We start from the raw sequence: 16,246 nt of genomic DNA on the forward strand, positions 1-16,246 counted from the left end.
CGCCAAAGGCTAAGTGAATAGTGGGGAATAGCCCCCGAGACCGAAGGTTTATTTGTTGTTATCAGCTGACATTTTGGGATGAAAACAATAGAGTTTGAGATGTCAATCATGGGATATTGCCCAATATCCCGAGATAGCCAACCAATCAAATTGCGCCATTTTAGGAGATTCACGTGTACCATATAACTATATATAATATCTATGTATTTATCTATGAAACACATCCTTCCACACACAGTTCAAACACATAGGCCTACTCTTTGACATTAGAACAGCCTAAATGTTAATAGAGACTTTGGTTTTAATTATTTTATTTCTGTATTTTATTTACATCTATTCGAATGAAGGTGTGTATACACACCAAAACGATTTTCTTTAAATGAGAGACTGTTGCATTTAATATATATATTTTTTTGCAATGTGCATCGTTAAAAAGATTGAGACTAATACAAACAAGTTTTAAAAAAAGCGCATACAGGTTGTGTATAGTAGATAGTGTGTTTTTGAAAAGTAACTAAGTAAAGTAATTAGTAAAGTAACTAATTACTTTTGAAGATAAGTAATCAGTAATCAGTAACTAATTACTTTTTCCAAGTAACTTGACCAACACTGCCTACCGGTATTCAGACCAACCCATTTTAGATTTGCGTCGGGCGCAAGAGTAATTTATCCACCGTTATAATAGCAACAGCGGCAGAGATCCACCCACAAAGCTACTTGCGTTTTGCGTTTCATACTTGTGTTTCAGACCGTTAAAATAGGGTCCAGAATAAGTGATGGCCGGCATAATATAGAGCTATGTAACGCTTATTTGATGAATAAATATCGCTTCGAGCACCTTTAATTTACTTAACTTAAAGATGGAATTTCAGGTTGCAGATGTTACTTTAAGAGAGCAAAGATAAATCTCCAAGTGAGTTACATCTCCTAACTTCACTTCTATTGATCCCTTCTTTATCGTCCTTTATTTGGTAGAAACACGTGATGACATCTGAGAAGTGGATTGATCGCCAGGTAAGTAGCTAGAAAGATGAGTTTCCTCATCATTGATAATCATAAATAATGAATTGAGTAGCCACTTAAATCTTAAAGGGGTAGTTCGGAATTTTGGACATAGGGCCTGATTCCCAAATGAGCATTGGTATTCTATATCACTGTAGACAATTTTCAACACATTTCATACAGTCCTTCTAGTTGCAGAGTTCGCTCGTGCTAGGCTAGCGCACGTCAACGGGCAATGCTAGCCTGCTATTAAAAACAGTCTTACCCACTCCACAGTACACCCGAGGTAAATCAATTATAACGACAGACTATAAATCTAAATGTCTGTTTATAGAATAATGTTAGAAATAAAACCAACCTTGCATTGCATTGCATTTTTAGGGAATTGCGGGGTCTCAGCAGCAGTGTTTATATTCCTGTACGTAGGCTACGGCAGCGGCGGACTGATACCTAGGTTACCTGCCGCTGTCATTGCTACAAACGCAGAGTACAGTGAACGAAGGAATTCTATAAGCGTATTCAATTAACAAGATATGCCCACGTTTGGAGGAGTTAGCGATGCATCTGCTTTTGAAGACGATTATGAGGAATTTGTTGTATCAAACGAACCGTACATGTACGAGCCGGTGTTTTGATGTCCAAGCCAGCAGCAACAAGCCACAGTTGAGTCCTTTCTGGATCTCGCACTGGAAATTGGTGGAAACTTTGTGGTGCCCATCTGTACCGTTTATTTCTACAATTTCTAAAAGCACACTGAACCATCATGTTGCCTAGTCGTTCAATTGCGCTTCTGTCCCACGCTTCTCTGTTTACGTTCTTCTGTCGTGATTCGGTTACAAACCTAACCAGCGCATAGTAAAATTCCGCTTCTGCTGAGAAAGTAGTCCCTCGATGATTCATGCGATGCAAGGTTAGTTTTATTTCTAACATTATTCTATCAACACAGACATTTAAATATATAGTCTGGCGTTATAATTGATTTACCTCGGGTGTACTGTGGAGTGGGTAAGACTGTTTTTAATAGCAGGCTAGCATTGCCCGTTGCCGTGCGCTAGCCTAGCACGAGCGAACTCTGCAACTAGAAGGACTGAATGAAATGTGTTGAAAACTGTCTCCAGTGATATAGAATACCAATGCTCACTTGGGAATCAGGCCCTATGTCCAAAATTCCGAACTACCCCTTTAATTTAGTTCTTCTTAATTTGAGTATTTTGTATTTAACATGATGGCAGACCAAAAAGAAACATTTACCAAAAAATGTGTATGAGGAAATGTTGAAAAGTACTCTTGCTATTAGCTTCACATGTTGATGTTTGATCCTCCTGTAGAACGAAGAGCCAGTTTTTTCCCAGGATGGCACGGTGTTCTTCTTCACCCTCCCTCTAAAAAATAGCGGAGGAGGAGCCTTCAACCACATCGCCATGATAACGAACCAGGTGAAGCCCCCTGAGAGGATTGGCATTTCACAAGGAAATGTCAAAGCATTATTTTTCTAATCAACCTGCATTTAGAAAAAGGTACTTTGAAGGATTTTGTGCTCCAAAAAGTCTAATATGGCCTACTAACATACACAATGTCTCCGTTGAAACCTGTTCGAATCCATGCCTCCCCCCTCAGTCCGAGGATCAGGAGGTCAACGTTCGTCACCTGACCTCGGGAGGCTGGGAAGTCTCTCAGGTCTTAGCCTTCGACGAGCACACAGACTCACTGTGAGTTTGACCGACGAGACAGTGACTGCAGTATTTCATAAGATGAATGAATACCTTAGTTCACACTCTCGTATTTGTGCAGGTATTTCCTGAGCACAGAGGATGGGTCTGCACAAAGACAGCTCTACAGGTACGTCAAAGTATCTAGGCTGTGGTTAGGGTGATGGACTCCTGCAATTCGCTTCAGTGTGTTTGATTAGAAAAATTGTTAAAGAGTGAGAGACGTATTACCACAATTGTATTTAACCTATCCCTGTTGGGATAGGTTATAGCAGCTTTCCAGCAATATAGAAACAAACATGACATTTCGTTGACTTGATTGATGTTGAGTTTTTTCCTGCTTTCAGGGTTTCCACTGTGAGTCCGTTTCAGAGGTCCTGCCTAAGCTGCTCTCTCTCCAAAGTCCGGTGCACCCACTTCCATGCTCGCCTCAGCCCTCGCTGCCAACATGTCCTGCTGGACTGCCGAGGTAGAGAGCGACCACTCTGTCAATATCACACTGTTGCCATTAAGGTAACTGGGTTACAGAAGCAAGTTGAAATGACGGGGGCAATAGATCCATATGCTAAATCCAACAATAACATTACATGAAAACCAGTGCCAAAAATACGGAATAGACTATATAAATATTCAAGCTCTGCAGTATAGCTATCTATCGTTGCGAAAGACCCACAAACGATAGTCCCATTAGTCTACTGCTTATGATTGCTTTATCACGGAGCGTGAATATCTAATATCTTTCCAACTCTAACCCGGTTTGACAAGATCAATAGGTGAAAGCAAATAATCCATAGCTCTTGACATATAGTTGTGTTTAATTACTTCCAAGTGTTGCATAGAATTGCGCAAATCAATTGAATAAAAACAAGACTGAGGTAAGCTAACATGCTCCGCTCGAGCGGATCTTTTAACAATATCGGTACAGATAGTTTTTTCACCGTTGAGCCTTGTCTGTCAGGTTTTTCTAGAACATGTTGGTCTGCTTGAGCTGCTCCCCCCGCGACCCGACCCCGGATAAGCGGACGAAAATGAGAAATGAGATGTTGGTTTGTCTTTAGATTTAAGATGAAATATCCCCAGGTATCTGCGTGAAGCAGTTCTCCTGTCAAGACATATCAAATCCATGACAAACCTCAATCCAACCCGGTATCACGCGATTTCATGGTCATGCGCACAAACGTTATTCTACTGAATCTTGTCCCAGAGCAAGAATGTCCGACTTTTTTCGTGCTACACAAAACGAAATGTAAACCAATGCATTCTGAATGGGAGCGTTTCTCAATTGTTTCCGTGCTACACAGAACGAAATATAAACCAATGCATTTTGAATGGGAGCGTTTTTCAGACGAGAGAGAGAGAGTGTGCGCAGACAGTACAGTGCACCCTCTGCGTCATAGATCCTCTGCTCGGCGAAGCAACCCATCCAATCTGTGCCATCCACCGACCCTTGCCTACACGGACCTTGAAGTAATGGGAGGACTCTGGAACTGCCAATCAGCAGTCAAGAAGGCAGACACCTTTTCGGCCTATGCGTCCCTCATGACCCTCCACTTCCTGGCCCTGACAGAGACTTGGATCACTCCAGAGAACTCTGCTACTCCTGCTGCCCTCTCCACCGTCTACTCATTCTCACAGACCCCCAAGACCTTCAGGGCGAGGAGGAGGGACCAGACTCCTCATCTCGCCGATGTGGTGCTACCAGGTCCTTCCACTAGAACACTTGGCCAGATCTGCTTTTGAACTCCACGCTGTTACTGTCACCCTTCCTATCAAGCTCTCCATTGTGGTGATCTACCATCATCCTGGTCCCCTTTGTGACTTCTATGACGAGATGGATGCCCTTCTCAGCTGTTTCCTGAAAATGGCACACCACTCTTTATTCTTGGCGATTTCAACATCCTGCCAGAGAGGTTGCACTCACCTGAATTTACAAACTTTTTCACCAACTTTGACTTAACACTCTCTCCTACTCCTCCCACACACAGGGCCGGGAACCAACTTGACCTGATATTCACTAGGTCCTGTGGCACCTCTGCTCTCTTTGTTACCCCGCTCCACGTGTCCGACCATCACTTTGTTGCCTTTTTTCTCCCCTTGAAGTCCTCTCCCCCCCTCCTCTCTAGTCCCCACATTGTCACCACCCGTAACCTCAAATCTCGCTCTCGCTCTACGTTTGTCTCAACTGTTCCTTCTTCACTACCTTCTGTCGAACGATTCCCTCAACTATCCACCGAGGAATCCTCAGACACTCTGCTATCCTCCCTCTCCTCCTCTTTGGACTCCCTCTGTCCCTTCCACTCCAGACCTGTGCGATCCTGAACCCCCCCCCCCGCCCTCCTTGGCTGTCTGAATCTCTGCAGACTTATAGAGCAGAGTTGTGGGCAGCTGAGAGGAAATGGAAGAGATCAGACTGTCCTAATGATCAATCTCAATATCTTTTCCTTCTCTCTGATTTCAACTCCACTGTGTCAACAGCCAAATCTGCCTTCTACCGCACCAAAATCAACTCCTCCGCCTCAAACCCCAGGAAACTGTTTTCCTTGTTCTCTTCCCTCCTCAACCCTCCCTCCCCTCCACCTCCTTCCTGCCTCACTGCTGATGACTTTGTTACCTACTTTACCCAGAAGGTAAAGGACATTAGCTCCTCTTTTATCCCTGCCTCCATCCTGCCTCCTCCCATCCCCACCTCTGTCTTTACCCAATTTATCCCTCTCACCTCTGACGAGGTCAACAGAATAATAACATCTAACCATGCCAACACCTGCTCCCTTGACACTATCCCTTCCTCTCTCCTCCAGGCTGTCTCAAGCGACATCCTGCCATTGCTCAGCGCACTTTTCAACTCCTCCCTCCCTTCAGCCATTGTTCCAGCGCCTTTCAAGACCAGAATAAAGCCTCTCCTCAAAAAACCGACCCTTGATACCACCGACATCCAGAACTACAGACCGGTATCTCTTCTTTCATTCCTCTCTAAAAATCTGAAACGTGCCATCTCTAACCAACTGTCCTCCTATCTCTCATCTAACAACTTCCTTGACCCATACCAGTCAGGCTTCACAAAGGCACACTCCACTGAGACGGCTCTCTTCGCGGTGACTGAGTCCCTCCGTGCTGCCAGAGCCTCGTCCCTCTCATCGGTTCTCATTCTCCTCGACCTGTCCGCAGCATTTGACACGGTGAACCACCAGATCTTCCTTGCCACTCTCGCTGAATTTGGCATTGCTGAATCTGCCCTTTCCTGGTTCACATCCTACCTGACGAATCGCACTTATCAGGTAACATGGAATGGCTCCTTGTCCAAACCTTGCACGCTTGAAACTGGTGTCCCTCAAGGCTCGGTACTGGGGCCTCGTCTGTTCCCTCTATACCAGATCCCTGGGCTCTGTAATTACATCGCATGGCTTTTCCTATCATTGCTATGCTGACAACACTCAGCTATTTCTCTCTTTCCCCTCATCTGACAAAGCCCTGAGAGCAACACGCATATCTGAATGTCTGGCAGACGTCAGCACTTGGACAACTGCCCATCACCAGAGGCTTAACTAAACAAGACTGAGCTCCTCCTAATGCCAGGGAAAGATTGCCAATACATGGACTTACTGGTCACTGTTGAGAACATCACTGTATCTCCTTCTCCAACTGCCAGAAACCTCAGTGTGGTACTGGACAATCAGTTATGCTGCACCGCAAACATCACTGCGGTAGCCCGATTCTGCAGATTTGCACTTTACAAAATCCACAGGATCCGACCTTCCCTTACAAGGGAAGCAACTCAGCTTCTAGTCCAATCACTGGTCATCTCCCGTCTCGACTACTGCAACATGCTCCTGGCTTGACTCCCTGCCTCTGCGATTAAACCTTTGCAGCGCATCCAGAATGCGGAAGCGCGCCTCGCGTACAACCTACCGAAGTTCTCCCATGTGAACCCCCTCTTCTGGCTCCCTGTAGTAGCTCGCATCAGATTCAAGATGATGGTACTGGCATACAAGGCAGTCGATGGAACTGCCCCTGCCTACCTCCAAGCATTGATAAAGTCACACACCCCAGCTCGATCCCTCCGCTCAACTACCTCAGCTTGACGTCTGGTACCTCCATCGCTAAGAGCAAGCAAAGGTCGACCAACAAAGTCACAACTTTTCTCTGTTTTGGGACCTCAGTGGTGGAACGAGCTTCCTGCTGATGTCAGGATCGCAGAGTCGCTCATCAGCTTCCGCAAAAGACTCAAAACTCCCCTGTTCAGAGTTCACCTCGACGCTGCATAGCTACCCAGCCCCTTCCGGCCACTAATTTATGCTGTACGTCCTGGCAATTAATGTACGCACTTATTGTATGCACTTAATCTACATTGCACTTATTCATAGTACTTAATTGTGTAACATCTGCAGTAGCTGCTAGCATTGCTCTACACGGGGAATGGGTTAGCCTAGCGATTGTTAGTACTTGCACTTGGCTCTATGAACATCTTTACTGTACTGACAGCGATATATTACTTCACTCCTTATGAAAAATGTACTTACTGTTAGTTGCATTGGATAAAAGCGTCTGCTAAATGCCCTAAATGTAAATGTATATATGTCAATATTTCGGATTTTTTTGAGCAGTCCTCCGCAAAAACTGAAACGAACATACTCCACAGAACGCGCGTCTCTCAGACCATTATCATGCTCCACAGAACGAAACGAGAGAGAGAGAGAGAGAAAGAGAGAGAGGGAGGGAGAGAGAGAGAGAGAGCAGCTTCAGAAGGGGTGTGCGCAGATAGTACAGTGCACCCTCTAGTTATATATATGTCAATATTTCCGATTTTTTAAGCAGACCTCCTCAAAAACTCAAACGAACGTGCTCCACCGAATGCACGTTTCTCAGACAATTAAAGTGCTCCACAAAATGAAACGAGAGAGAGAGAGAGAGAGAGAGAGAGAGAGAGAGAGAGAGAGAGAGAGAGAGAGAGAGGCTTCAGGAGGGGTGTGGGCAGATAGTACAGTGCACCCTCTAGTTATAAATATGTCAATATTTGCATTTTTGCATTTTGAAGCAGACCTCCTCAAAACTGAAAATAAATAAATTAATAAAAACAACCGTGCTCCACAGAACATAATAAACCAATGCATTCTGAATGGGAGCGTTTCTCCGATGTTAACCTTATATATATATATAAATTCATTATATAGGAGAGGCCCTCTAAAGCCCATCAGTTACTTGGCTCAGCAGTGCATCAGTGTCTCTCTATGGCTCCCCCTCTCTCTTTTCCACTGTGTTTCGAGAATTCATATCGATATAACGAGAAACGATGTAATGATAACGGCAAGAAAATAAAGGCATAATAATTTCAATATAATTAAATTAAAGCTTGTAACAAGGAAATTTACCAATCTAGTTGTGGGCCAGCAGAGGCTGAATTTTAACCAAATTCGGCTCGTAACCTTATTTTTTACATCGTTTTTATATTATGAATATTTTAATACTGTCTGGTATACCTGAACCACCTATATAATGAATATATATATATATAAAGTTAACATCGGAGAAACGCTCCCATTCAGAATGCATTGGTTTACATTTCGTTCTGTGGAGTACGGTTATTTTTATTTATTTATTATTTTCAGTTTTTGAGGAGGCCTGCTTCAAAAATGCAAACATTGACATATAACTGTGCACTGTACTATCTGCGCACACCCTTTCTGAAGCCTCTCTGTCTCTCTCCCTCTCTCTCTCTCTCTCACTCTCTCTCCCTCTCTCTCTCTCTCGATCTCTCTCTCTCTCTCTCCCTCTCTCTGTCTCTCTCGCTTCGGTTTGTGGAGCACATTAATTGTCTGAGAAACGCGGGTTCTGTGGAGCACGTTTGTTTCAGCTTTTGAGGAAGTCTGCATAAAAAAACGGAAATATTGACATATATATAACTAGAGGGTGCACTGTACTGTCTGCGCACACTCTCTCTCTCTCGTCTTAAAAATGCTCCCATTCAAAATGCATTGGTTTAAATTTCGTTCTGTGTAGCACGGAAACATCGGAGAAACACTCCCATTCAGAATGCATTGGTTTGCAGTTCGTTCTGTGTATTACGAAAAATTTCGTGCTCTGGGACACGATTCAATAGATTTACGTTTGTGCGCATGAGCATGAAATTGCGTGATACCGGGTTGCTCAATCAGGACCTACCTCTTTCAAGACAGAGCACATCCAAGACATACCTCATTCAAGACAGAGCACACCCAAGAAAATATCCATCAAAGATACATCACATCCAAGATATGCGACATCCAAAAAAAAATCACATCCAAGACATCTCACATTCAAGAGGTAACACATTCAAAAAGGTAACAAAGAAATAGTCAGGTACGATAAGCTTATTGTGTCTCTTTTATGTATTTGTAGACTGGGTCTTGTGTGAGGCCTTTAGACACATGGCCAGCCATCTTTGTAGTGCTGTTTTGTTGTAGTTTGTGATTGAAACTGGAGATCATGACTTTCACAGTGAGACCGATAACCTTCCCCTTGGTCGTGAATATGAACTATTAAAATGTGTAAAACTGTAAAAGTCGTACTTTGGGACTGAGGCTGCCCTCAAGCATAGTGATGTTCAGTGAAACGTTCGCACCTATTAAAAACAGATCTATTTGAGATGTATTCACCCATACCTCTTTGTGGCTCTATGATGAATATGTGTATCCTATCCCAGGTCCTGGTATCCCAAGCACCACTGTTCACCAGCTCTCTGATATGACTGGTAGGTTGCACACTGTCTGGACTCCCGTCGCCCAATTACCTGAGCCTCTTTCAGCGAGTTTCATCACACCCTGCATTTCACCCACCTTGCTAAAAGGATGATATATAGTATATATAAATATATATAATTAGTAAAGTGTGTGTGTGGGGGGGGGGGGGGGGGTGCATGTGTGTTTGCGTGCCATATTCAATTGAACTATAATACAACAACATTCCTATCTTCGCCCCATCTTGTCAATATTAGTAAATTACAATAACTATTGAACCATTAATAATGATCATTCCATCTTAACTAAAGCAAGAGTTGAGAATCAGTTGTCCTCCACTGGATTGTAATTGCACTAAAGGGACTTCATTCATGCAGCGTGTTAATCTGCAATCATTCCTTAAGGGTTTTAGCTTGTGCTTCCAGTATTTTTCAGTTAATGAAGGACTTCCTCTTCTTAGGTGTGTGTGTCTGTGTCTGTGTGTGTGTGTTGGGGGGGGTGCATGCCTGTGCGTGTTTTCGTTTGTTTCTGTATGTCTGTGCTGCACGCCACTGTGAGAGAGCGTGAGGGGCCTATCTGGCACCCAGCGCAATTTACTTTCTACACCGACGCATGTATCGTTGCTAGTTTGCACCCGGCGTAAAGCTGATTTTCCACCACAATGAACTCGCGCCACTACACTTTGCGCTCTCGAAAAGCAATGCAAACGCACTGTCAAAATATCAACTCGTCAAGTTCAAATGCGCTGGCTCTTAAAGGAGGTGGGAGATGGCACTCTCATTGGAATAGCGTTTTGCGTTTCATACTTATACCCATACTTATTCATACCGTTAAAATAGGGCCCTGAGAGTGATTCTCCTTAATCGCCTAATCAAAGTCAAATTTGCATCCCTGAGTAGGAATATAAAGAGCTGTGCTTACATTCAGTATTTTCAGTGACCATGCAACATAGAGATGCATACAATAGATCATAATATTCTAAACTGTGTTATCATTTCGATGACAGTATGGATATCATATTCTTTCCTCTAATGCTCTCAGACTGTTATTACGATATTAATTTGATGAATCCATGAAAGCATATATTTGAAAGGATAGGATATTGATAACCCCTCCCTCCCATGTCTTGATGCTGGTGGTTGTGGTGGTGGTGGTACTGGACTAATGGTGCTAATGATTGACCTCTCTGAACGGTGGAGTTGGGTTCAGATGGGTGGAGTCGGCTTTGCATGAATGTAGCATCTGAAATACGAGAAGCCAAAAGCCAAGCTGGACATTGTGATTAGTTAAAATGAGTCCTTCCTGAATACTTTGAGATGGTGATGGGGAGTTTTGCTGTGTGCGGCCCGAACATTTTCTCCACCAAACAATTAATTAATGACATTATTTTTATTTGTACCTATATATATATATACTTTTATTGATACTTTACTCTCTGTCTGTTGGAAACGCAGGGAACATCAGTGTGGAGAGCAACGTGGTTTTAGCAGAGGCACTGCAGTGTCGGACTCTGCCCAAGAGGAACAGGAGAATCGTGCATATCAACCACTTTGGTACATAACGTGTGGACGTGACACCCGTGTTTCCACAGACAAATCACAAACTATGAAATTACTTTTAAATTGTTTCATTCTTTATGATTTCTTTAGTGTTGTTGTTGTGCTCTTTGTCTACATCCTCGCCATCATCATCATCATCATCATATTCATCATCAGCATGGTGATGATCAGGTAACAGATACAGTTGACAGCCGCCCACTTTAGAGTTGCGTTAAATAGTGGGCGGCGAAAAGTATTCAATGAGAACGGCGCTGGTTGCATTCAGGCAACAAATCAAGGATAAACCCAATTAAAAAAAACAGGTGTGGAGCTTTGTGAGGGGATTATGAACTGGCTCTGTATCGAAAAACATGGTGTTTTACTGCGACAACTGAGACACACCATATGGCTTCTCTCTCTCTCTCTCTCTCTCTCTCTCTCTCTCTCTCTCTCTCTCTCTCTCTCTCTCTCTCTCTCTCTCTCTCTCTCTCTCTCTCTCCCTCTCTCTCTCTCTCTGTGCTATCACAAGTGTGTCTGATTCAGGTTTTGAGGATTTGAGGAGCTCAGCCCTCAAGGTCTCACCAAAATATTAACAAAATAAAGAACAATGTAAAATGTCTAATTTATAAAATAACTAACTTGTGAAGCTTCAAAGGCATCAAACAAATAGCAAACCCAATCTCAGACCAAAATGTGTAATTGCTTTGTTGCTCCAAAAAATATGAGTTTCACCATAGCGGCTCTGATATAGTTAGATGGCTATGTTTTTTGGCCTATTCTTTTCTATAGGCCTGCAACCATGTCACGTGACAGAAATCAAGATGGATAACATTTATTGTTAGTCTCAGTGGAAAATGCTATACTTTCTAAATAGTTTTGGCATTAAAGTAGGTTTTTTAAAAAAAAATCTTGCGAGAATTTGTGAATATTCTTTCAGGTCTTGCCAGATTTATTTTGAATGCAACATTTTCTGTCGTTGCTATGATGGTTGACAATATGTGCTTGTTTACGACCTATGGCAATCATTTCATTTTCCGCAACATAGTCAGATATTTCCTTTATTTAATACATTGACATGTAATATGAAAACATTATTCTGAACCACATTTAACCAGAATCCTTATTCATATAAAAGTGGTCAATAGGAGTTGACTGGCCCTCCCTATAACGAGTGCACGATGGATGCTGTGTGAGAAGACAGCATGCATAACCTCAATAATGTGGTTGATAATTTAGATAATTTAAATAGATTCCACTTTCCATCTTTAGAAATTCTACCACATTAATCTGGTTTTCTAATCCTTATTCATATAAATAGGCAGCTGGCCAGGGTCATTGCATTCAAAAGAAATAGTCAAAACACACAGAGGATGAATAATAACCTCTCACATCTGAGGGAGTCATTGCCGTGGTGCAGTCGGGGAGGCACTGTATTGTCTGGCGCACCTTGGAATATCTGTCCATTTCATAGCCAGCATTATGTTGCTTATGACAAAAAGAAAACATTGTACGGCAGCTCATCTGCGACACACAGGGACGTCCCTAGGAATTCTGGGCCCCCTGAGAGAATTCAGTTATGGAGCCCCCACCCACCCCAACCCAAAAAATATATATACTTTAAAAAAAAAAAAGATTATATATAGCCTACATTTTTAATGTTATATATTCATTCACATTTTATAATCATTCAATATTGGGTAATACTGGGTCAAAATTGGGTAGTCATTATCATCAGAAGAAAATGACACATTTACCTGGGTTGTAGTTACTATAGACAGCAATAAGATAATAGACTGTGACCCCGCGTTCACACCAAAAGATGCAAAATGTTGCCGCGCAGCAAGATCCCATTCAAAGTGAATGTAGAGACGCGTTGCAGGTTTGCTGCCGGAGCACTTGCTGCCGGCAGCAAAATTTGATTTGCGGCGTGGCAAAATTTGATTTGCAGCGCAGCAAATAAAATTTTGCCGGGCGCGTTCACGTATCAAATTTTGGCGGGCGCATTCACGTATTTTGCGGCGCGACAAATGCTGCTCGAGTTGAAATATTTCAACTTTTCGGCAGCAAACGCGTGATGACAGCCAATCAGCGTTCAACAGCGTTGCCACTGAGGCGTTGCCACTGAGTGACATGCCGTAACAGCCAATCAGTGTTACTCCCTTGGAGTGACCTAGAGTTCACTACCGTTACATTTATTTAGTAATTCGAAAAAACCCACAAATCCGCATTCTGTAGTGTAGCTGTGTTTACAGTTAAACTAAACTATGAGTATGCTAATGGGCTAGAATAACAACCCCAAACAAAACCCAGTTGGGTGCCAGGCAGCACCAGCCTTCCAGGCTCCGAATGGTCTCATGAACCCATAAACGACGGGCATTCCGACGTCTCTCCCTCTTCCACAACAGGTAAAGACATGCAATGCTCGTAATGTCGGCCATGGTTGTGAATGAATTCAGAAGCACTGCGGGCAAAACTTGCCGTGCCGCGAAACTTCCCGCGCTGCAAAACCTTTGCTGCGCCGCAAAACCTTTGCTGCGCCGCAAAACTTTTGCTGCCCCGCCAAACTTGATTTGCTGCGCCGCCAAACTTGATTTGCTCCGCCGCAAAACTTCGGCGACAGCGCGTTCGGGCAGCAAATGCATCTTTTGGTGTGAACGCAGGGTAACAGTGCTGCTTCTACTTAGGCTTTCCTCCTTCTCCCCTTCTTCTATTTCAACCTCACTGGTTTCTTCTGTGGGTTCATCATGGCTTGAAGAGGGTCCTGACTCTAAGATACATCATATAATTCAGAATATGTCTCATAATTATCTGAACATATTAAACAATGTTGTCAACAGTCTATTTGATTGGATTGAGCTGGGCATGACTAAATATGTATTTGTCTGTTTTGATTTGCTGCATTAGCCTACAATAAATAGCAGCTATTAATCTAAGGGTAGACTACTTGTAATTTTAGCTGATTTAAAACTTAAAAGTCAGCTAAAATGTATGTCTCCTTAGTTTAATGTCTGCTAATATTGTAATGCAGCCAATCAAAATATTCAAAATCGGTTTACATAAATGTTATTATCATGCTGGCAAGCAGTATGGAATGTTAATCATTGCATTAACTCCATTTATACCATGGTCTGGGTGAATACTCGATTCTGATTGTCTGGAGGGTGTAGGTTAAAAAGTGTTACTTTACACATAGGCATCGCACAATTAAAGCCGTTAATGTGAAACAAATACGTTTTCTGTTGTGGACCAACGTAGCTATTACACAATTTGGTATGAGATAGGGTTGAAATAACACCCATCTCAAAATAGTGTTCTTGTTGAAAATGTGCCTCCTTTTTTAATTAATTGGCAAACACGTGTTGTTCATTTGTCTTCAGTTGTTACATAAACTGCATACATAGCTTTTATTTGTACAGACGGTGAGGACTTCAGTGAAAAAACAACTAATATTTCTCCTTTGTTTTTGCAGCACTCCACATGGAATTATCTCTCCCAGCAGCTTTGGATGAAACAATACCACACCCACTCTTATTGATTCTGTACGAACACCCTGTTTTACTAAGACTCTATAAATAGTACCTTCTTTTTATAAATACATTGGCTGTTATGTCTTGGTCGTGTAGTAGGGCTGTTGATGATGGGTTTAATTGCGCTGTCACCCTCTGTGCGTTGCTGAAACATGCTAGAGTGCCATTAAAGCATCCATCAAAGCACTGGCAGTTACCAGTGCTTCAATGGTGCTTTTAGGCAAGGACTGACCCCACTGGGGGTCGCCTATTATTGAAATATTCTAAGCACTTTGTAAACCATTAACTAAGGCTTTTTAAATGATCTTATGAACCGTTATCAAATTATCTTTTTAATAATTTATAACTGATCTCATCATTTATAATTTAAGTGATTATGTTTAGCTTACTAAGCTTGCGTTCTTCCATGTTGCATGAATGGACGCTCACTGGACGCTTCTGCATGAATGGAAGCTCACTGGACGCTTCTGCATGAAGGGACGCTCACTGGATGCTTCTGTCTTGCTAGTCGTTATTCACACATTTGGTGGAATCTGTTAAATTTAGTTCAATTTGATCTCATCATTTCTTTAAGACTTTATTAAAAATATTTGACACAAGCACAACACTGGTTGTGAATCCAGTGATTAAATCATTGTGCTTTGTTGTGTATCTTAACACTGAGTGAGTCAGTGCTTCCTGCTGCTTCACAGTAACAGCGCACCTGTCGAGCAGTTGGTGAGCGACCGCTTCCTTCTGGACTGGGACTCGGTGCTGGTGAGCTCGGACAACGTTGTTGTGGCCCGTCTGGACGGGCGGGGCAGTGGCTTCCAGGGCCAGAGGGTCCTCCATGAGCTGCACCAGCGCCTGGGGACCGTGGACGTCCAGGACCAGATCGCAGCAGTAGAGTATGTGCAGTGTGCAGCAGTAGAGTAGGTAGAGTACGCAGCAGTAGAGTACGTAGAGTACGCAGCAGTCTTCTTTAATCCTCTTTAATTCATTCCCCAGGTACCTCTTTCAACTGCCCTACATCGACCGGAACAGAGTAGGAGTCTACGGGAAGGTAGGTGCATTATGACCTTTTCTAAATGACATGGGGTCTCTCTGTAAAGCCCTCACCTTCCCGGGCGGGGGGGGGGGTGGTCTCTGCAGGCCTACGGGGGCTTCCTGAGCACGGCACTACTCCTCTACAACCAATCTCCCTTCAGATGTGCGGCCTCCGTCTCGCCAGTAATCAACTGGAGACTTTACGGTAGGAAGGTCTCCGTTTATCCTCTCATTCATACCCTGGTGAATTCACCAATCGATGTCATGGATTCACGGTCGCCATACAGAGAACATGAACAGGTCATATCAGCTGACCCTCTGCCCGCCCACTGGCTCCCTGCTGCAGAGAGAGACCTACTTACTTTGACTTGTATATCTCTACTCTTGTGGACTTTCCCTCAAATGATATTGATCGTAGGGGCCTTGAACTGTACGCATTGTGTCATCATAACCCATTAGAAACCATAATCACCAATCCATTTATAACTATTAAACACACAGTGTTTGGTGATATGTATATTTATATAAGGAGAAGCTGTCGCGATTGCGGCTTAAAAACCAACATGTCACACTGATTTCTAACCTTTTTTAAGGAAAATGGAAAGCAAAATTCACGGTTAAGAAATACATACGATAGGCACCAAAGCAATCAACATTATGGCTTAATGTGAGTAAAATATCTAAAAAGAAGACAGATTGTGCTAGAATTCATAGCATTATCAATTAAGTGTAAG

The 16,246-nt window shown here is 43.0% G+C and overlaps 1 protein-coding gene across 1 annotated transcript in view; it reads left to right on the top strand.

The window, feature by feature from the left end:
* The window catches only part of LOC132475755 (inactive dipeptidyl peptidase 10-like), a 211,693-nt gene that overhangs the window by 177,599 nt on the left and 17,848 nt on the right, over positions 1–16,246 (top strand). Inside the window, exons 12-22 of the mRNA XM_060077058.1 lie at positions 976–1,014; positions 2,331–2,438; positions 2,620–2,711; positions 2,794–2,841; positions 3,059–3,180; positions 9,388–9,435; positions 10,876–10,974; positions 14,429–14,498; positions 15,179–15,373; positions 15,474–15,528; positions 15,618–15,717. Of these exons, the coding sequence (XP_059933041.1) occupies positions 976–1,014; positions 2,331–2,438; positions 2,620–2,711; positions 2,794–2,841; positions 3,059–3,180; positions 9,388–9,435; positions 10,876–10,974; positions 14,429–14,498; positions 15,179–15,373; positions 15,474–15,528; positions 15,618–15,717 (976 nt within the window). The remainder of the gene's footprint in view (positions 1–975; positions 1,015–2,330; positions 2,439–2,619; positions 2,712–2,793; positions 2,842–3,058; positions 3,181–9,387; positions 9,436–10,875; positions 10,975–14,428; positions 14,499–15,178; positions 15,374–15,473; positions 15,529–15,617; positions 15,718–16,246) is intronic.

Source organism: Gadus macrocephalus, chromosome 17 (genome assembly GCF_031168955.1).
Source record: "Gadus macrocephalus chromosome 17, ASM3116895v1".
NCBI lineage: Eukaryota > Metazoa > Chordata > Actinopteri > Gadiformes > Gadidae > Gadus > Gadus macrocephalus.